The 22,475-nt window shown below is 33.6% G+C and overlaps 1 protein-coding gene across 2 annotated transcripts; it reads left to right on the forward strand.

The window, feature by feature from the left end:
* Positions 1-8,020: 8,020 nt before the first annotated feature.
* On the forward strand, positions 8,021-15,028 carry LOC18995826 (glycosyltransferase family protein 2). Of its 2 annotated transcripts, none has more exons than XM_088872060.1 (4): positions 8,021-8,197; positions 11,777-12,447; positions 13,039-13,288; positions 14,041-15,028. In XM_088872060.1, exons 2-4 carry the CDS (start codon positions 11,976-11,978, stop codon positions 14,810-14,812), a joined length of 1,494 nt encoding a protein of 497 aa, XP_088728186.1. In that variant the 5' UTR covers positions 8,021-8,197; positions 11,777-11,975; the 3' UTR covers positions 14,813-15,028. The 2 variants fall into 2 exon arrangements, with proteins under 2 accessions (XP_088728186.1, XP_088728185.1); XM_088872059.1 differs by lacking the exon at positions 8,021-8,197 and adding an exon at positions 8,204-10,596.
* The last annotated feature ends 7,447 nt before the right edge of the window (positions 15,029-22,475 follow it).

The raw sequence follows: 22,475 nt of genomic DNA on the forward strand, positions 1-22,475 counted from the left end.
CCATCCACATGTAATATTTATTAATACTATTAATAATGTAGTGCTTGTATCTGTAACCGTCCACATGTAACCTTCATTAACACTATTAATAAAAAAACGTATAGGGGCTTGTCATATTCACTGATTTACCAAAAAACAAAAACAAAAAAACTTGCTATATTGAATAAGGAAACTTATCAAGGATGTTAAAAGTCTTGAAGAACCTACCTCAAATCTCTCTCTATCACACATGCACACAGACACAGCTGTAGTGTAATGAATCTTAAGAAAAATGTCAGTCTTAAAGAATATTAAAGTCTCTCTCTCTATGGCATGTGAACCACCTCGAAATTCCTCCCATGGTGCTGCTACCGTGCATATAGATACCATTCTCATATTTTGACTATGAACCTTCAAATTAATTTATTCATGGCAACTTGTGGAGGAATATGTGTACAAGCTTGTGCTCTCTCTCTCTCTCTCTCTTTCTCTCTCAACGTTTGGCAATAGATAACAATAAAAAACCTAATTGACTTTTTATAACTCTCTCTAAGTTTGGCAATACAAAATAAAAAAAAGAGCTAACTTTTGTTCTAATATTTATAGTTAGAGGTGATTGACCCTGTTGGAAAGGTCAAATGTTTGGCTTCCAAAAAGTTCCACCCACTTTGATTCAAAGAAAACTTTAGAAACTTTTTCCAAAGAATTCCATTTAATTTTGCAATCAAACTTCGCCCTTTATATGAATCATTTAAATTTTCCATTGAAATGGGCCCCTTCTCACTAAACTGCTAAAATTGAGTTAAAAGAAAGTTGAAAAAAACAGAAGAGAAAAATTAGGACTTAACTAATAGAGTATTGGAAAAATATTATAAACTAATATACCATCTCAAAAATGGTCAATGATGTGATTGAATTTAACGATTTTACCACCGAAGTTGTTACTTTCTTAAATGCTGTCATGCAGGTACCTTCTCATTATTTTTTATTTTTTTCTAACAATAACCACATTGCCCTTATTATGGGTTTGTAACTTTGTATTCTTGAGAAGTACGGAGTGAGACATTTTAGTAAGGAAATTTGTTTCATGCGGCCTGGACCGCACGACCATATATACGGTCTAAAAAGTGTAAAGCATCTATCTTAAAGATGGATGCAAGTTGGTGTTTCATTTAAAAATAATGGAAATTAACTGTCCAAATGTTTTTTTACTAGAATTATTGTTTCTAGTGTTTTAAATTTATTTATTTTTTCATATTCATGATCTCCATATTAGGGATTACATGTCCTTAAAAATTGAGTCCAAAAATCCATATAAAAAATAGATTTATTAGTAGGCCCACGTTTCTACATATGCAGGTTTGGCCGCATAGAAATCGGGCCCTTTTAGTAATTTGATCCATGTAAGTCATTTTGAATCCAATAACCTAAATACCCCTACTTGTTCAATGTTTCAAACGCAGAATATGTTTTCCATTAAAAAATCTTGTTCTAGGCTCACGGAATAAGTAAAAACATTGGTAAATACACCCCTTAAGTCACCCAACTTAAAAGATGTAAATAAGCTTGTTTTCATTGGGTTTCAAATGTGAAATCAATTCTTTTAATAAAAATATGTTCTAGGTTTGGAGCCCATGACAACAAGAGAATTTAGGTTATTTGGATTGATTATCAGCCCTTACTTATTTAAGGTTCCATCCTAAAATATACGTACTTGGGCATTTTTTAACAATAAAGCTAAGGAGGCACCTAAGTGAAATCAGTTTTAAAAAATAACCTCTTATTTGTAAATTTGATATATCTAACCACTTCATTTACTTTTTGAAGTGGTTTCGCTATTTTATTAATATTTTCCCCAAAAATATCTATAGATAATAATAATAATAATAATAATAATAATAATAATAATAATAAAACATCAAAAATCAAAAGGACCCAATCGAGAAGGACTAGTGCTAGAGGACATGGACCCAAATAAAATAAGGTTTGACCTCTTACATTTCTTAGAATTGCCATAAATTGCATTCATGCCGAACACTAGTATTGCCATTCTATATATTTGGCGCTTGACTTTGACACCTATAAATATTAAAATTTTAAGGAGATAAAGATTCTATAATAACAACGAAACCAAGGACCTCTTTATAGGATTCTTAATTGACGATTCCTCATGATGTGTTTCCTTCCACACGTGTTGAGTCACGTGTAAAGGGCCTTCAAAAGTTGACTCTTCCATCACCTCATCCATCACTAGTATGAAGTTTTTTGGTTAAGTCTGGTGGGGTGGCCCCTATCCGTACTAGAGGTTTAGATAAATGGACTTCAGATAGATGAACTGAAATTCTCTTTAATTATTATTCTTTTTTTAACTTATTTTTCTAAAAAATATTAAATATAAAATAAAAAAGTATACAAAAATATCATTCTATCTCTTTTATACAAAAAAATCACCATCGCCTTTACCTTTTAAATTTCAAAATGGATAATTATAAAGATATCATTGAATCAATACAAAGTTCTAAAAAACATCACTTTATCTAACATAAAAGTTATAGGGATAAAAGACATCTATAAATGAAAGCATAGTTGGAATAATCAAGTGGCTCCCACCCAGTGTGACTAGCTCTAAGCATTTTATAAGTCTCCATAAACATGATTTATGTCTCGAAAGACATCCAATTGTTTCTGTTTGATCAGATAGCTGGGCGTGAGTCGACAAACACAACCAATACCCACTTGTGATAATGTTCTCAGCTCACTCTAAACCACCCAATCAAAATCATACACTAGGGTCTTCAAAACATATATAAATCAAAGACACTGAAAATTCTCTTCTTGCAGAAGCCATATTGTACGAATAGGTTTAATACTAGTTTCTCCTGGCCATGAACTATGAATTAAGCTTAGCATTGCGACTTATCAAAGGCTTCCAATACTATCAGGGGTTAATGAACTATGGATAGAAGAGGTCATATATTTTATGTATGAATCCTTCACATACAATGCACTAATATAGTGCTCATAATGTAATAAGGTATCAAATAGAACAAAAATGAAAATCACTTGCTTCCTTATGAAAAAGTTTATTTTTGTATTATAAGCAACCTTTTTTATTCCTTAATGTACATAGTGGTCCTCGATGGCTCATAAATCACTCTATTTTCTATCGCAAGCCATCTTTTCCGTTTTGCGAATAATATGTTCCTGCTCAACAAAGGGAAACGACCCCTCTTGTATGATATCGTTTTGTGAAAGAGACTTAGAAAGATTGCATATAACTCATATTAAGTGTGATTTGTTGATTCACAAAAGCCAAATGACTATATGCTCTTGCAGGAGCATATTATCCATTTGGTCCCTAAGTAAAATCATATCTAGAAGTATTTCGAGGACCCCAAATTTTTGGGACATAATCTCCTCGACCTAGAGACTAACCTCAATATACATAAACAAATAAAATAATAAAAATACAAATATACACACTCCACATGTGCACGAAACAAAAGTGGATTTCAAATTTGGAATATTTGATCATTGTATCTAGGAATTCAAGATCCAATTTTTTTCGAAATACTCGTCTAGTAATCTGAAGAATCCCAAATCTCTAATCTCAAGAAATTCTTCCTAGGTACTTCTTTTCAAGGGTGTAAATTATACAGTGTGCTCCAGCAAGACCATGCTATAGGTGGTCATCACAAAATATCATCCCTATGTATTTCCTCTTTTTATTTTTCTGTGTTGATCGAATAAGAGAGATTACGGATACTTCTTTCCTTATTAGGAGAAAATCTCTTCTATTTTACCTTTAAAAGTGACCAATTAAAAACTCAAAAAGTGTAACAATAAGTCGTGACAAATCCCTAAAGTTATGAGGAGTAATTCTTACTATTTGTGATTTTATTGGACGTGAAAGCAACCCAAGATTGCTGCGTCCTTTAAACAATGGTTAAGGTCACTCTGAACCATCTGGACCTCTGGATCATAGTGTTGAAGAACTCAAAATCTCCCTTTTTTCTTTTTTTTTTTTTTAAAAAAATAGTCATCTGGTAATTCTTAAATGGATCCCAAAATTTCAAATGCAAAATGCCATCCCAAGGAACTCTTTTCCCCCAAGGGAGTAAGTTTACAGTATGATCCTGCGAGAACATATTGTACTTGTCCATAGCCGGTCCTACTTTTGTAGAGATGATAAGGAGAGAAGTATATTACTTATGAAATCATTGATTTGACCTATTTTCAGGGTTCAAAATTTTATAATCAGAGACGAAAATAGGTTTTCAAGCCATTCTAAGAATTTTTTACTCCAAATCTGTCTATTATGATAGAATTTGGAGTGCGAATTATTTTGATTGTTTAAGGTGACACCCTTATGCAAACCACACACTAAAATAATTTACTAGAAATAGAACAGATGATTATTTGCATCTAAAAAACATGCATATTCATTTTCACTTGCACGCAAACAAAGGGTTAAGCATTATTAAAGCTTTCTTGAACTGTAAAACCAATGTTTAGGAAATCACCTCGGCCAAGGTCGGCTTTTGCTCAAGGTGCGGAACTTGGTTCGAACTTGGCTGAGTTATGCACTTATTTAAAATTGGGAAAATAAAAAAAAAAATTCTAAAAAAAAAATCAGAAAAAAGTTTTTGGAGTAAATAGAATCAATAGAAGGCCAACGAAGATGAAAAAATCTACTAAACTCCGGGAGGGGGGTTTAAAATTTTGATTTATACCTTGTATATTGCAGAAAAATTAAGGGGAAAAAAAGAAAGAAAAATCCCATAAACAATATCAAAACTATCAAAATCATTTCTAAGGAATAAACTGATCATTTCTACTTTTTAAAAGTTTTTTTTTTTACTTTGTTTTATAAAGAATTTAAAGGATTTTTGGTAGGGAACGGGTTGGGGATCCAGCTCGTTCCCAAGTCACTTTGAAATTAGGGTGAGGCCAAAGTGACTTGGCCGAATCACTGGTAAAAATTCAATAAGTGATTTCACTCAATTTTTTGCTATGCACATATTTTTCTTTTCCTTGGTTATGCATGTAATATTTGTAAAATTATGAAAATCATAGTCTAAAATAATCACCAAATTAAATCTATGATAAATGGGATTTAGTCCCTTGGCTTACTAGTTAAGACATTAGGGCTGCAACTTCACTTAACCATCCAAAAAGCTACACAATAATTCACGACAATTCATCAATTTTAAACTTCTCCAATTAGGGGCAGAATGGGCCTTGTTGATTTTGATCACCAATAAGAAGGGGTTTTGATTTTTTATGACTTGTCCTTTGTAGAGAGTGTTTGAGAAACACATCAATGGTGTGGATCGTCCACCCATTTATCCCAAGTCGATTGCTTGATGGCCTGTTCAAATTGGTCTAGTTCATAGATATATAAAATATTAAAAATATAAAATATCAAAAAGATAAAAAAAAATGAGAAAAGTGTAGGGACCTTTAAACATGGATCCGGTTTCTACTCGGCCAAGGTTGCATATGTAGAAATGCTGGCCTATTAATAAATCTATATTTAGATGGATTTTTTGACTTAATTTTTAAGGACATATAATCTCCAACATGGAGATCATGAATACGAAAAAATAAGTCAATAATAATTCTAGTAAAAAAACATTGGAACTGTTAAATTCTATTGTTTTAGATGGAACACCTGCTTGAACCCACCTTTAAAATGGATGCTCTACACTTTTTGGACCTCGTGCAGTTCAGCCCGCATAAAACAATTTTCCTTCAAACATTAGTATACATGTAGAAAAGCAAAACAAATATAGAAATGAAAAAGCATTTTTTCTCTTTTTTTTGGTGCGTGTGCTAGAATGGTTGGTAACGATACTTGGCTAGAACCAATTTGGTCCTAACCAATTCCTGGTCTATATCAAGCAATTCTTTATTCGAACTTTTTAAAACTCTACTAAACCTAAAAAGGGTGTTTTAGTCAATTTTCTAATACAAATAAGGTGCGGTCTGGACCGCATTTCTACAATATGCGATCCCAAGGTATAAAACATCTATCTTAAAGATGGATGCAAATAAGTGTTCCATCTAAAAATAATTGAAAGTAACGGTCCAAATGTTTTTTTAAGAGAATTATTATTTCTAATTTTCAAATTTTATTTATTTTTTCATATTCATGATTTTCAAATTAGATATTACATGTCCTTAAAAATTAATCTCAAAAATAGAGTTTTAAGATGTGACTCGTTTCTACATGGACTCACAAAAACCGTGTCCTACAAATTATAAATATGACAATTATTGTTAGGTGGTGATAAAATGGAGGATCTTTTGGCGGTTTTTGGGAAATGAAGAGTTGGCGCATGATAATTTAAGGGGGCATTTGCAGGAGATTCCCCATTAGATAAAATACGAAGGTTCTTTTTGGATTAGATCAAATAAATTGGAGGTCCACTTGAGGAAAAAAATTTCTTATCTTTTATATTTTCCTCCTAATATTTTCTTATCCAAATTACTATAAAAGTGAATTTACCAAACTTTTTAGAAAAAAAGCTTTTTGTACCTCCAATTACTTGAAAAAATAAAATAAAAATAAAAATAGCTTGGTTCTTAAATTTATACAAACCCAAGTTCAATTGACAAGTTCTAATTCACGTCATTCTACACGACTCAAATTCTGAATTTGAGGCTTTTTTTTTTTTTTACTATTTTTCAAAGTTGGGGTTTAGCTCTTGAAAGGAAAGAGAGAGAAATTTTAAAGTGTAATTCTTAGTTTTAGAGATCTCATATAATATAGAAAATAGCCTCAAGAGGTCCTCACATTTATTGCAATACCTTGAACAATCAAATTGGGTCCAAAAATCCATCTAAAAAATAGATGTTTAAGAGGGGACTCATGGACTCATAGAAACTGTGTCCTTTTTAAAATTAGAAAAATCATATCTATTTATATGTGCTTAAAAAATATCATAAGAATTAACAGAGACTTTCCAATATTTGGATGGTTGGATCTAAGTACTACAAAATTCAAACTCTAGTTCTTGTCATTCTAAAAGCATTTTGTATGATGATCTTAGAGTGTTGTAAAATTTTAGAAAAAAAAAAAGGGTACTTTTAGCAATTATTTAGTACGGGGTGTGGTTTATATAAGGTTGATGTCTTAAATAATTAAATTCAAGTTTATATAAGGTTGAGGCGTACCTTCAAAAAGTATCGAAAGAAATCTTTTCATTACCAAAAATCTCTTTGATGACCTAAAAGTTTATTTTCATCTCTAATTGTAAATTTTAAAACTTCAAAAATAGTGTAGATCAAGTAGATCTATAAAACACTTAAAATTTTTGAAAATCGACATTCTAGATAATACATTACAAGATGCAATATTTCCAATATTTAAAGTCCTTTTTTTTTTTTTATGTCCATGTATCTTAATATCTTAAGGTCGGGATGATCGGATTTGACGGTTTTTCAGCATCGAAACAACTTCTTGTGATGGATTTTTGAGATGGGCCTTTAAAGCCTTAACTTTAATAAAAACGTTTTCCTTAAGTAGGTGGTATTTGCCACGAGTTTAACCATGAAACTAGAAATTATTATTTTGGCTTCTTGTATTTAGTTCTCATCTATGGAGTTCTAAATGAGTAAACAGGAGAGAAATATCCAGCCTTTTAGCATGTCCTTAATGTTTAATCCTCATACCCCTTACAATAAGTTAACAAAACCAATAAATCAATTAATGTATTAGAGTATCTTAGTTATATTTAATTAATAAACAATAAGTTTTATATAATTCTAGAGTATCTTATTTATTTTATACATAGTTTTTCCCTTGAGCCACCACCTCCTGGATTATGAATATTCATTACCCCTTGGATTATTAATATTCATTATAATATCATAAGCTTGCCAGCCTATTTTAATGGCTGCCTCTATTGAATTGTTGACCAAAGCCTTGATTTTTTTATTTTTTTTTGACATTTTCTATATCGCACTTCATGTAACAGTTAAGGCAAAAAACCAGAGAGAGATAGAGAGAGATTATATTAATTTCACAGAGGGAAATTTTATAATTTTTTAGAGAGACTGCAATTTTTCTTTTCACACACAAAAGGAACCAAAACCAGGAATTGCTCCCCTCCCAATGCCATAGCCTCTCTCTCACCCCATTGAAACCTCACATTCAAATCGTCTAAAGTTTGGCACAGAGCATTACATGGGGGTTGCCGGGATTTCCAGACATGTAAGTCAACCACCACCTTTTTTCTATTTGTTTTTCTCTCTAAATTCATGTTGGTTTCTCTCTCTGGCCCTCTACCTAATTTCAAAATGCCAATTTTCTCAGGCTTTTCTAACAAACTCGCATGCAACTCAAAACACCCATATTTTAGAATTGCTGAAAACCATATTCCCACTTGTAATTTTGCTCCATATATTCATTGCTTTTGTTTTCGGTTTTACAGATCAGCTCATGTTTATCTCAAAGAGTAGAGCATTGGATTGTTGGGTTACTCCGGTTTTCTTTCTTTTTTTCATTTCTAAAAGTTGAGTCTTGTTTACTCTTCCAAGTTTGTTTTGGGGGCGTTTTTCTTCTTTTACAGAGATTTTTAGAGAGAGAAGAAAAGAGGTGCACGTTTGTCCATAGAGAGAGAGGAGAGAGAGAAAAAAAAAAACTGCACTGTGTCCGATACGTGAAAACTGGACCTGAAACGCAGGCCTTGGCCTATTCCACGCCTTCAAAACCGGCTTTTAATGGTGTCCTAATGGTGAAATGTATGAGAAAATGTGAAGGTAACGTTTGAGGTTTTTCTACGGTTTAGCCCATGTGAGTCTCACACGGTTTTTGGGGTATTTAACCTTTGCATATGGCCTGTTCCCACTTCAATTAAACCTTTAACCTCCACTTGAGTTTCAAACCATTTGGATACCTCTCTCTCTCCCTAAATTGGGCCACTCACTTTCTCTCTCTAAATTTCCTATCACTATCATAAGGATTTTCCCCTCTCTCTTCTTTTGCAACTTGTACTTCAATTGTTTATATAGGTACAGGAACCCTCTGGCTTCTTCATATGATTCTTGAATTGGGGTGTTAGCCAATTGTTTCAGGGGTTGAGAATGAAACAGATTTCCTGATTGTTGTGTTTTTAATATGGGTTTGTTTTGAGATTGCCAAGATTTGTCTTAGATTTCAGTGTCTCCTCTCTTTCTCTCTCCCTCTCTCTAGATATATGTTCCCACTGTTGCATTCAAAGGTTTCTCAACTTCATGAATGACAACTTCTCTCTCTTTCTAGAATTTCCAAGTAGTTTTGGTTTCTTCACTAGAATCACTGCAGCATTGAACATTTTCTCTCTCATTAGAGTTTACACTGTTACCATTTGCCTTCTTTCCACTACACAACCTCTTTTTGCTTGAATTTTCTAACTACTACATGCTTAGCTTGAAAGATCAAACCTTTAGCTGTCTTCTCAATCAAATTGTTCACTAGAAGGGCCCTTTGATCTCTCTCTCTCTCTCTCTCTCTCTCTCTCTCTCTCTCTCTCTCTCTCTCATGGGTCTAGTGAGAAGCCCAAACATGAGAAGTGGGGACTATTTGGAAGGGATGATCTCGGATTATGTGAGCGCAAAGGTGAAATCGAGAACTCATAAGAGCAATTCAGCTCGCTTAGTCACGGTTCTAACCTGCCTCCAATTCGCTTTTGCCATTTATGCCACCTTCCTCCTCTATTACATGAGCCCAACCATTGACCTCAGAACAAAACCCGACTTTTCATGGGCAAGCCGAATTGCCAAACACTGGAAACAGTTCATAATTCAGCCCAATGTCTTAGGAAACCACCCGGAGATCAATGGCCTCTCATCGGAAATCCCCCAATTATCAGTTGTTTGTGAACACGAAACTATTGATTTTCAACAAAAGAAATCGAATGATCAACATATGATCAGAATCAAGAGAGAGCTCTACAATGAAGTGTTGGAGTTCCAAAAGAAGTCCTTTGGCGCGGAAACTCTATCTGAGCTCAGGGCCATGGATTCTCAATGGAAATCTCTTAAGAAAACCCCGAAAATCACCGTGATTTTGAACCATTTTAAGAGGAAAACACTTTGTTCTCAGCTCGATTCGCTTCTTCACCAAACTGTTCCCTTCCACAGCATATGGGTCCTTGCTTTTGGAAGTCCCAACTCTCTCTCTCTAAAGAGAATTGTGGAGAGCTACAACAATTCAAAGATCAGCTTCATAAGCTCAACCCATGATTTCAAGTACTATGGGAGATTTCAAATGGCCCTTCAAACTGAAGCTGATTATGTCTACATATTGGATGATGACATGATACCAGGAAAGAAGATGTTAGAGATTCTTTCTCATGTTGCAGGGACTGAGAAGTATAAGAACTCAGTTTTGGGTAGTATTGGGAGGATATTGCCATTTAGACAGAAGGACTACACATTTCCAAGTTATCGAAAATTTAGGTCTAAAGAGGCTGGGATTTATTTACCTGACCCTGCCTATGGTATCACTGTTGATAAGGTGGTTCAGGTCGATTTCCTATCAAGCTCCTGGTTTTTATCTACTGATCTCGTTAAGACCTTGTTCATAGAGACTCCTTTCACTTTCATGACTGGTGAAGATCTGCATCTCAGGTGAGATTTCGACTTGATCTTGTCCAATTATATGACACTGAATCCATGGTAGTGAATGTCCTCCTATTCTCTCAAATTATGAAAATCGGCATTGGGTGCTTGAAATCTTACTATAGTAATCTGTTTTATCAATGTTTATATTTTTTGACTGTTGTTTATAGCTAGTAATTTACTGTGGAAAACAGGGGTTTTTACTGGATTTTTTTTATTTCATTGTTGGCATATTTTTGACTGTCAAATTACTGGGTTATGAAAATGGAAAGAGGATCCTTTTTTATATTTTATAACAGTGCTCTGTTTCTCCATTTTTTGTAATTTTGACTGGTGCACATACCCACTAATTTACTATAGGAAACTTCTTTTTTTTTTTTCTGGGTTTTCAGTTATTTCATTGTTGACATGTTTTCTCGCTCTGAGTTCACTGGGTTAATTGACTGTAAAAATGGGCATAGGGTTTCTTTGAAAATTTATTCTAGTGCTCTGTTTTTTCTTTTATTATATTCTTAACTGTTGTATCTAAGACAAATGGGATTGTTTCCACTGGGTTTTTCTTTTTTTTTTTGTTGATATATATTTTTTCACTGTGAAGTTGATAGATGATAATAAAAGCTTCTATAAGATAAGATAATAAAAGCAACATCCCAAAATAAAAAATAAAAAACGAAAGAAAAACAAATAATAAAACCGTAAGGTTCTTAGTTATGGGATGGCCCTTTAACACAATTGCTTGCTCTTCTCCTTTGATGAAATTAATGCATGAATGTCCAAACACAGCTCCTCATCACAGAAAACAGGAAGAGAGTATCAAAACCTTCTAACACAATTATGTTTTTATTGAATTTCCTTCCTGTGCATGTTTTTATTGTTGTTTGTGTGTTTGTGTGTGTGTGTGAGTGTGTGTGTGAGTATGTGTGTGTGTGTGAGTGTGTGTGAGTATGTGTGTGTGTGAGAGAGAGAGAGAGAGAAAGAGAGATTCTTCAAACATTGTCATATATTTCTATAAATTTACCTGTATCTAGAAGGTGAAAGAGACATTTTCTTCTAAGTCCATTATATCTATAGATTTTCCTTGTATTTGAAAAGTGACACATGGGGATTTCTTTAACCAACCATGAGATAAATAGAGAGAGAGAGAGAGAGGGGCTTTTTTTCCTTTAATCTAACACTAACTCTCTTGCAGCTACCAGCTCCAAAAGTATCGAGATGCGGGCTCATTCGTCCTCCCCGTAAACCCCAATGACAAAGAGACATGGGGTGACAGTGAGCACCGCCTCGCTTACGTTTCTGAAACTACCGTCATTTTCAAAAACATCGTCGAAGTTCGTGACGACCAATGGTGGAGAGCCCTCTCCACTGGCTATGTAACTCAATGGGCTTCAATGTACCCTCAAAAAATCGATGCCTTATTTTATGCTCATTCCATTGAAGAAGTCAAGAAACTGTCTCCTTTGATTGCAAAATTCCGATCAACCCCTGGTAAAAAGGCCTATGTTGTGGTCTCCGGTGGACAATATTGCCCTTGTGAGGAGGCGGCAGTTGCTTTGAATTGGCCTAAAAATGCATGTAAAGAGAGGAGATTCAAGATTTTCGACTTAGGTGTAGGGGCATTGGCTGGAATATCAGGGTCAGGGGTACCGGTTTTGCAGTCAGTCTATTCGAGCATGCGTGGATTGATGAGGATTCACAATCCAAGTGTGGTGATTGCTTTGAAGGGGGTTGATGAGAATGTCAAGGAGGGGCTTAGGACGGCAGTTTCGGGCCATAACAATGGTTCACAGATGATTTTGTTCCCAGAAAATGCGGTACCTAAGGTTCTTTGGATGGCCAATCTCAGGTCCACAGCTATTCCAAGTAAACTCTCTCTCTCTCTCTCTCTCTCTCTCTCTGTGTGGCTGCATCACCTAAAAGGAAAAGTATATTGTGATCCATGTGATCATAGAAAAGTTTCTGTCATAAGTGTTATCACCATCCAATCATTTGATGGATGGTGATTGACGGTAAGTGGGACCCATTCTGTCTCCATCACCCTCCACCGATTCATTGGATAATGATAACACTTATGAAAGTAGCTTTTCTGTGATCTTATGGATCGTAGTACCTTCCTTTGCTTAAAGTGCCCCTCAAGGCAATGATCTGGTAGAGTGCCATCGCTATAAGACATGTAGATGTACATTATTGATCATCACCTTCCTCTCCAATCTAACTGTGAGCAAGTAGTCTTTGCACCATATTCAGGTGGGGGCCACCTCACCCAACACGAACAAAGCCCACCCCGCCTTTTCTCTCTATTGTGTCTGCATGTGTTACTTCCCTTTATATTACTGGACAATTCGATTCCTGAGCCATTGGCTTAATCTCAATTTCTATGTTTTTCAAAGTTTCCTCTCATGTCTTTTTTTTCTCGATTTATTGATTGAAACATTTGCTAAAAACAATTTGCAGATTGGAACAAAATGCGGATTTCGGTGAACATCATCACACAAAACAGGGTGACATCCCTTCAGCGGCTCCTCCGGTCACTCTCAGAGGCCTACTACCTTGGGGACGAGGTCCCCCTAAGCTTTAATATGGATAGCCAAGTTGATGAAAGTACCCTTAGACTTGTGAACTCCTTCGAGTGGCCTCATGGCCCCAAGACCCTACGCCGTCGAATCATCCAAGGGGGTCTCATCAGAGCTGTGAGCGAGAGCTGGTAATGTCTCAATAAAAAAATAATGTTTTCTAGATGATTATGTTTTTCGATCTTTAACGCAATTAGAATCTTTTCAGTTGATGTTACACGAGCAACTTAAAGCTAATGAAGGGCATGTGTGATATGATCAATATGCTCATGATAACAACATGATCAAGAGTCTATCACCATCCATCAATTGGTTGGCTGGTGATGGAGGGAATGGGTCCCACCAAACACGTCATTAATTCATTTGTACATCTCATTGTTCCTTCATCGCTGCCTAACGTGTTTCATAACATGTGATGACCCACATATTCATGTTGTTATCATGACTATATCCATCATACTGTAGTTTTTTTCCTTTAGCCAATTCTCTTACATGATGCAAAATGTTCTCTTTTCCTGAAAAGTAATTTTTATTTACAGTAATATTGGTAATACATTATAATGACAATAAAATTCTGAACTAATTGATAAGTTTATTTATGCCGAGAGATATAGGCAATTTTTAAGATGATATTAACATGGTACCACCTAAAAAAAATACTCCAAGTACTTCTGTATGAGTCTCTACTCTAAATCACCAAAAATCTATTTGGTGAAAACCATCAGACATGCAGTAGTTTTTTCTTTATTTTGAATTTTTGTGCAGTGAAGATTTTTTTTTAAGCTGTTTTGTGCAATGAAGATTGCCCCAATTGGTCAATATTGTTATCATTTAAGCCATGTTTTTGGACTTCCTTTCACTTATGCTATGATCAATTCGATAGGTACCCCTCTTCCGACAATGACTTTGGCCTCCTCCTCGAGGACGACATCGAGGTCTCTCCCTACTACTACCTCTGGATCAAGTATGCCCTCCTAAATTACCATTATGACCCTCAAGTCTCTCTCCCTGAGCTCTCGTCCATATCTCTCTACACCCCTCGCTTAGTTGAAGTGGTGAAAGAACGGCCGCATTGGAACGCTACTGCTTTCTTCAAACACATCCATCCAAACACCCCATACTTACATCAGCTCCCTTGCAGTTGGGGTGCAGTCTTCTTTCCTAAACAGTGGCGAGAATTTTACACTTACATGAACATGAGATTCACTGAGGATGCAAAGAAAAACCCAGTTCAAATCCCGAAGTCTAGAACAAATGGATGGCAAGCTTCATGGAAGAAGTTCTTGATTGATATGATGTATTTACGAGGATACGTTAGCTTATATCCTAATTTCCCTGACCAAGCTAGCTTCTCGACTAATCACATGGAGCCGGGGGCCCATATTAGTGCTAAAGATAATGTGGTTAAGCACAATAAGTCCGACTTTGAGGTGCCGCTCCTTAAGAGAGACTTTATAGAGCTTCTGCCTAGTGGTAAAATGCCCCCGGCTTCGAAGTTGCCGGTCCTAAACTTGTTTAACCAAGCTGTGTCATTAAGGGGACTTAAATCGGCTGCTGCTAAGTTAGCACAAGATGTGCTCCCATGTAATGGCACTGGTCTTGTGGTTGTGGACCATGAGACTGGGGGGCCAAGCCATTGTGCGGGGTTCAAATGATCTCTTTCTGTCTTCTTTTATTTTTCCCATTTGGGGCTTAATTTTTACATTTTGTCTTTGGAATTTGCTGGAGCTGGGGAGATGCAGTGCTTTCTAAAAAGGAGGATGGTGCTGCTTCTTGTATTCTTTAAACAGAATTGTGAATCTCTTTGTTTCTTCATTCTCACATGTAATTTGTTTGATTATGGTCTCTATATATGTGTTTTATGGTCTGTATATGTTGGAAAAAGTTTATATAAGGTTGCAACCTTATAATGTAGAGCTACGGATGCACCTCAAAAATCCATCGGAAAAGGTAGTTTTAATGTTGGAAAACCCTTTGATTGATCATCTCGACATCAAGATATATGACCATGAAAAATAAATAGATTTTAAGTATTAAAAATAGTGCATTTTACAACATATTATCTACACCGTCCATTTTCAAGATTTTCACATGTTTATAGATGTACTTCATTTTAACTATTTTTTAAATTTAAAATTTTATAATTAGATATAAAAATATATTTTGAGATAACCCTAAGGACATTTTACATCAAAATTATATATCATGATAAACTTTGAAGGCACAAATTACCTCTACAGCTATGGATGCATCCGTATGCCAACTGCACCCTTATATGTTTGCGTGTGGACCGATGGTAGACATCGCAGTTAGGTAGAGGAACAAAGACTTGTGCATCATCGAGAGAGGGAGAGAATATGGAACACAGACCTATACTAGAGCCTTCGTCCCCCTTATCGAATGTGTGTTAGAGAGAGAGAGATGGGATGGGATATCGAGATTTGTTTGAGAGATATGTGGGAATTTGTCTAAAAGACGTGTATTCTTTATTATAAAATAATTTATTTTTAATACAAAAAAATCACAACCACTTTTATCCGTTTGATTTTAATAATATTTGAATGTTGTTCAATGCATTTATAAAGACATTGTCAATAGAGGAATGTCACGTCTCAACCGCCAGATTAAGATGCAACATTGTAAAAGTTAACAAAGGTTTCATAAGCTTATGATTAAAATTTCGGGTCATTTGGTTATGATTTGACTTGCTTTCCAAACTCGATACGGGTCGCTATTTATCTAAGGAAAAAGTTTACATAAGTTTGCAATCTTAAAATATAAAACCAAGGTGCACGTCAAAAATCATAAGTTTGCTATCTTAAAATATAAAATCAAGATGCACCTCAAAAATTCCATCTTAAAAAGCTGTTTTGATGTAGGAAAACTCTCTATTTGATCATCTCGACATCGAGATTTATGAATTTGGGAAAAAAAAAAAAAAGAAGAAGATTTTTTGTCCCAAAAATAGTATATCTTGCAACACATTATCTGGTCTGTACACTTAAGATTTTCATGTATTTATAGATTTACCTTATTTGAATCATTTTTGGAGTCTGTAATTTTATTAGGGCGCAGTTTGTATAGAGTCGAAGCTCTAAACAATTAAAATAGAGCACACCTTCAAATAATGTTGAGAAATGTGGTTTTAATATTGAAAATCTTTGTGATAGCCTTAAAATATATTTTCATATTTAATTATAAAATTTAAAGCTTCCAAAATAGTGTAAATCGAGCAAATCTGTGAAAACTTAAAAATCTTGAAAAATTGACAGTCGAAAAATGTATTACAAGATGCATTATTTCCATAACTTGAAATCCTTTTTTTTCTCATGGATATGCATCTTAATGTTGAGATGAGAAATTTGAGGATATTTGGGCATCAAACAATTCCTTCTAGTGAAATTTTTGAGGTGTGCTCTAATTTGATTGTTTAGAGCATCGGCTCTATATAAACTTTTTTTATTTTATATTGGGATTGTATAATATGAAACCATTTATTGATCACAATTACTTTTAGCCATTGAATGTGAAACTCAATATATAAAAGTGAATCACAACATTTGAGGAATTTTATTTTGGTCTTTATGCCTTAATAATGACACATCCTCAACCACTTAATCTTATATCTAACGGTTAATTATAATAGTGACCTCTTTATATCAAAATTAAATGGTCTCATTGTATACAACTTCTTTTATAATTAGAAATGAAAATGGAGTTTTAGGCCCCAAAATTACATTTATTGACCTTAATCTGATTATTTAAAGCTGCAACCTTAAGGAAACCACATCCTTTATCTTAATGATTGATGTTCTTTAGGTGAGTCAGCCAGGCCAACTACGCCAAAGTTTTCTTTAAAAAAAAAGTAAATATTGTTTAAAAATGGCAAAAAAAAAGAAGAAAAAAAGATAGATAAAATAAAAATTAAATATTTAATTTTCGTAAGTTCAAATATTTTAGGGGTCGAAGGTGGGAACGATTCAAAGCCCCTAAAATTAGAGAAAAATATAAGAAATGATTGACACTAATAAATTGATTAAGAAGTCAGAGGTTTTGATCCAAAAGTTGATAGGGAACTTTTAGAGCAAAGAGAAAAAGATCAAATGCAACAAATTTGAGAGAAAGTAAGGGGAAAACAAGAGTAAATGATAAAAAGTGGCAGATTGGGTTTAGAGTAGCAAAAAAAGCCCCAAATTATGAGCTTCTTATTTGTAAATGTTGTTAAAAATATTGTAAATCGATGAAAGAACGCGTAAAAGTGAGATTGAAAGTTAGAGAGAAATCTCAGTAATGGAAGATGGGTATCAAAGACATCATAAATCAAATATTTTTTATATTTTAATTTGTAAAAAAAATAATCCCCAAGTTCATCCAATACTGTAGGAAGTCAGGCTGGTCACCCACCCACTGGTCTTAAGCCATCTCGAGCAATTCCAAGTCGATTTTTTCAGCACTAAGCTAAACAATATGGTGTGGTAGCATTTTGGCGTATCACAATATGCTAGGTGGTCCGTTCCTTTGAAGATCACTCGAATCACTAGGTAAAGGTGTTATAGTTGCCAAAAAGATATCCTACTCCCGCTGGAGTATACGTTTCATCTAATACATTAAGAACATCTTTTAGATCTTAAATTTTAGGGATGTGATATCTACAACCCGGGATCCAACACTAAAGAAAAAAATTTTGACTCTCAGTCTCTATGTGCCTAAAACGAATGGCATCCCAAGATTGCACTGGAACCATCAAATTTTTTAAGGAAATTATCTAGATCCTCAAGAACTCAAAATTCAATTTTTTTTCTTTTATTTTTTTGGAAATAAAACTTTTTCCATTCTATTTTGATTTCAGTTATACTGTTTGTAACCTTCAACAGTTGTGCAGTTTCGTAACCTCAGCTATGCATTTTGACCTGAATTTGAGCTCGTTATGTAATTTCGAAATCAGTTAATGTGTAGCTCGGCCTGAAAAAGAAATCCTAAAAAGATTAGACATTTGACAACCTTAAGTGTCAACAATCTTAATATTACGCTAGATATGCCCGTGCAAGGAGGCCACATCGGCTATGGAGCCAGAATTAGGGGTGGCAACGGATCCGGGACCCGACTAAAAAATAATTAAAATATTTATGTATTTAAATATGGAAAATGTTTATATAAGTACAGGGCTCTAAACAATCAAATTAGAGCGCACCTCAAGAATTTCAGTAGAAGAGATTGTTTTGATGCTCAAATATCCTCAAATTGATCATCTCGACGTCAAGATGCATAGACATGAGAAAAAAAATAGATTTCAAGTTATGAAAATAGGGTATCTTGTAATGCATTTTTGGAACTACTATGTCGACTTTACACTATACATATAAGGCGCACTTTTAAATTTTGTTGGAAGATATAGTTTTAATGTTAAAAATCTTACAATGCCTTGAACATCGATGTTGTGAAATATGAAATTCTAAAACAATGCAAATCGAGCAGATCTATAAACAATTGAGAATCTTAAAAATAGACATCCAAAAAATTAATGCCCTCGAGGTCGAGATGATCACTATGAAAGTTTTCCAACTATGAAATACTCTTTTTGTAGAGAAATACAGATTCCACAACACCGGAACAATCCGCTTCTCAATTAGTGTGACAATAGCACTAATAAAAAGAAGAAGAACCAAGACGAAGTAGGAGAAAAACTTGCATTAAAGAAAAAAAAAACATAGAGTACACAAAAGCATTACAATCTCAATACAAAAGATTAACCTTAACACATGTGACTCCGGGGTACACAAATGCGGTACAATCTTGACACCAAAGATTAACTTTAAACATATGGCCCAATTTTCTCACCACATACCTCTATTTAAATAGAGATTTTTATAACCACATTTTCTACAATAACTACCCACTTCCAACTATAATGACTAACCACCTAATAGTTTTATAACTTCCTACCACACAAACTTACAAGTGGAACCTTACTGCATCACTCATGATAGAATAACATAAAAACTAATATACTTTTAAAAATATATATTTTAACAATTTTAACACTTTTCTACTGGATTTTTTTATTTTCACCTTATTTCTATAATATAAGATTGAAACCTTATATGAAATTTTTGTTTTTAGAAGTTAGTTGTAATCTTACATATAAAAAGATATAATAAGTACCTAATCCTTACATGCTAGCAACTTACCCAATTAGTAAAATGAACAAATAAATAAACAAGAAAAACATCTTACTTAGGAAAAGAGTATTGGTAAACATAGAAGAAAGGTATATAGAATCTGAACATAAAAAGTGAAGTTCTCTCTAGAATATGCATTTTCTAATCAAGGTATACAAGGGCAAGGTAAACCAAGAAGCAGTTATTTAATTCCTCTCTATGTCTCTGTTGAGTGGTGGGAATCAGTGCTAATTTCCTTATCCCTTTTTCTTTTCTTTCTTTTTTTTTGTCTTTTTTTATTTTTTTCTTCTTCTTTTTCCCCTTTTTTTTTTTGTTTTTTTTTTTTTTTTTCAAATTATGTGGTTCCTTGTAATATAAGATCTACCGGGCATATGAGTGTTTGTAATGTAACAGTTGAAAGATGTTGTTTTTTGGGAGTGACCTGATTGGTTTTGGGGGCCCACTTAGATTTGAGAACATTGGCCTAAGGAACCACTCTTTCACATACCTTTGCCAGAAGTAAACTATATTTGTAAGGCACTTGAGAGGGCCCACCAAAACCTTGTTGCTGGTTAGATAGTTTAGACCCTTTTGAGCCACACAAAAATTAGATGTCCCCATCCCCTTTAACCACACTTAAATCAAATCCCACAAAAGTAGCTGTCGGGACACAGAAGGACTCCCACAAAAACCATCAATGTCAGTGGTTCTTTCTCTCTATGTGAATTATTCTTTCAGTGAACTATTTAAATTAAGAGTAATGACACTATGAGATCCTTCCACACCCATGTGAATAGGACTCTAAAGAATCATCATTAAATTTTGATACAGATCTCTATAAAAGTTATCACATGGGTGTGGGATTTGGGTGAATGGGTTTATTGATAACTTTTCTAGATATCTGTATCAAAATTTAATGATGATCATTTCGAGTCATACTCACTTGGATGTAGGAGGGTCTCGTAATATCATTACTCTTAAATTAATTCAAAAATTATTTAACAACAATTGAATATTCAACATTATAGAGATGATTGAGATGTCATCCTCTCGTATAGAGCTGCCTTTTACACATTATATAGGTGTGTGGTTTATTATGATAGCATTTAGATTTCTTGCAATATGCTATCAACTCTTCAACCATACAATATAAAAAACAATTACTAAAGTTCTCTTCAACCATACGATGCAAAAAACAAAAAGTAAAGTTGATGTCAGTTTATTCTCTACTTAATGAAGATAATTTATTTACCCAAAAAACAAAGGTAAATAATTTTTAGCATGTTAGTTAGAACTTAGATGCTTTCAAAGTTTTATCTCAATTATTTGGGGTTGGCTATATGAATCATGTTCTTCTATTCTTCTTATAGATTCAAGATTTAAGATATGAGACAAATTTTTATGCTAGCTACTTATCTAATGCAAACAACTTCCTTTTTTGAGCTTAGAGCATATTAACAAAAAGTTTAAGATCCTCACCCTAACTAGATCACCTTTATGAAAATGTCAAACTTTACGAAGACATCACTTGACCTAAACAATTTCAAGTCAATGCTCAAAATTCAAATATTCACATGCTTCATAAAGTATAAGTGTTTTTTCTTTTTTTTCTTTTTTTTGACTGATAACTTTAAAGTAGAAGTGTTTGTATATGCAAAGATGTTTATCCATGTGTTGCATGTATTATTTAGACATCGCACATAGAGAAAATGAGCCAGTAAAAATTACTCCACTATACTTTTGACAATCTTATATAACAAGAAATTCACATATGAAATTATGATTCTTTTTAGTAAGTTTGGGCGCAATTTTGACTGACTAATTGTGTTGAAATTTCCTCCTGTGACTTCTAACTTCAAACATAGTTCTCTAGATTCCTTTGTTTCCTTACAAATTTGGCAATATTTTTTTATTACTAATATATTCTCTTTGGGTGGTTCAAAGATAATATATCTATAAATAAAGTGTCATTTTTATATGGTAGTAGCTTTGAAAGCATTGTTTCAGCATAAAAAACAAACCTTGAGATGGCTGAGAAATCTATATTCATCCCTAATTATGAAATTTTAAGCTCCAAAAATGATATAAATCTGACATATCTATAAAAATTAAGAAATAAACAGTCAAGACAATATTGTCCACTATGCTTTAATTTTAGGGCATGAAAACCTTGTTTTTCTTAAATCCATCATTTTTGAGGTCAAGATCATCAATTTGATGGGGTTTTAGCTCCATAACAATCTCTTTGGGCTAGTTTTGGAAGGCGGCCATAAGGTAGCAGCATTATATAAATTTTTTTCATTATGTTTAGGGTGTGGTTTGTATAGAGCCGAGGCTCTAAACAATCAAAGTAAAGCTTACCTTAAAATAGTGTCGAGAAATATTATTTCAATACTGGAAACCTTTGTGATAGCTTTAAAATATATTTTTCGTATTTAATTATAAATTTTGAAGCTTCAAAAATAGTGTAGATCGAACAGATCTATGAAAACTTGAAAATTGACGGTCCAAAAGCGCACTATTGTCAAAACTTGAAATCTATTATTCCATGCATCTTGATGTCGAGATGATCAATTTGACGATATTTGGGCATCAAAAACGACCTTTTCTAGCAAAATTTGTGAGGTGGACTCTAATTTGATTGTTTAGAGCCTTGGTTCTATATAAACTTTTTCCTTATCTTTATATTAAAAATGGCTAAAAGTTTTATAGATAAAAAGAATCTTTAAAAAGGTAGCTGAGATGTGTGTTTCTAATGCTGTGATTACAATATCAAGATGTCAGAAATATACTTTTGGTTTTCCAAAAAAAAAATAAACATTGTCATTAACTAAAAATGGGAGAATATCCATTTATGTATACTTAAATCCAATACAATTAAGTTTGGATAAAGATAAAGTATTGACTACGGGGACTTCCCTTCTTCTATTAGATTTTCTATTATGTGGTTCTACTTTGATAGGAATCCATCAAATTTTGGGCATCCACTCCTCTTTTAAACTCACATTTGTAAAAAATATTTTCAATAAAATAAAATAACCAAAATACCTTTAAAAGTTTTAAAGGGTATTTTGATCATTATGTTTTTATCAAAATTACTTTTTAATATATTTTTTTAGGTGTGGCCCATTGAGAAGATGGCACGTATCAAATTTCATAT

This window comes from Amborella trichopoda, chromosome 7 (genome assembly GCF_054954075.1).
Source record: "Amborella trichopoda isolate Santa Cruz 75 chromosome 7, AtrichopodaSantaCruz75HAP2 v2.0, whole genome shotgun sequence".
NCBI classification, from domain to species: Eukaryota; Viridiplantae; Streptophyta; class Magnoliopsida; order Amborellales; family Amborellaceae; genus Amborella; species Amborella trichopoda.

Coding starts and splice junctions, on each gene's coding strand:
- LOC18995826 (XM_088872059.1), top strand. CDS start 9,506: ATGGGTCTAGTGAGAAGCCCAAACATGAGAAGTGGGGACTATTTGGAA. Junction 10,597..11,776: donor GGTGAAGATCTGCATCTCAG/GTGAGATTTCGA, acceptor ACTCTCTTGCAG/CTACCAGCTCCAAAAGTATC. Junction 12,448..13,038: donor CAGGTCCACAGCTATTCCAA/GTAAACTCTCTC, acceptor AACAATTTGCAG/ATTGGAACAAAATGCGGATT.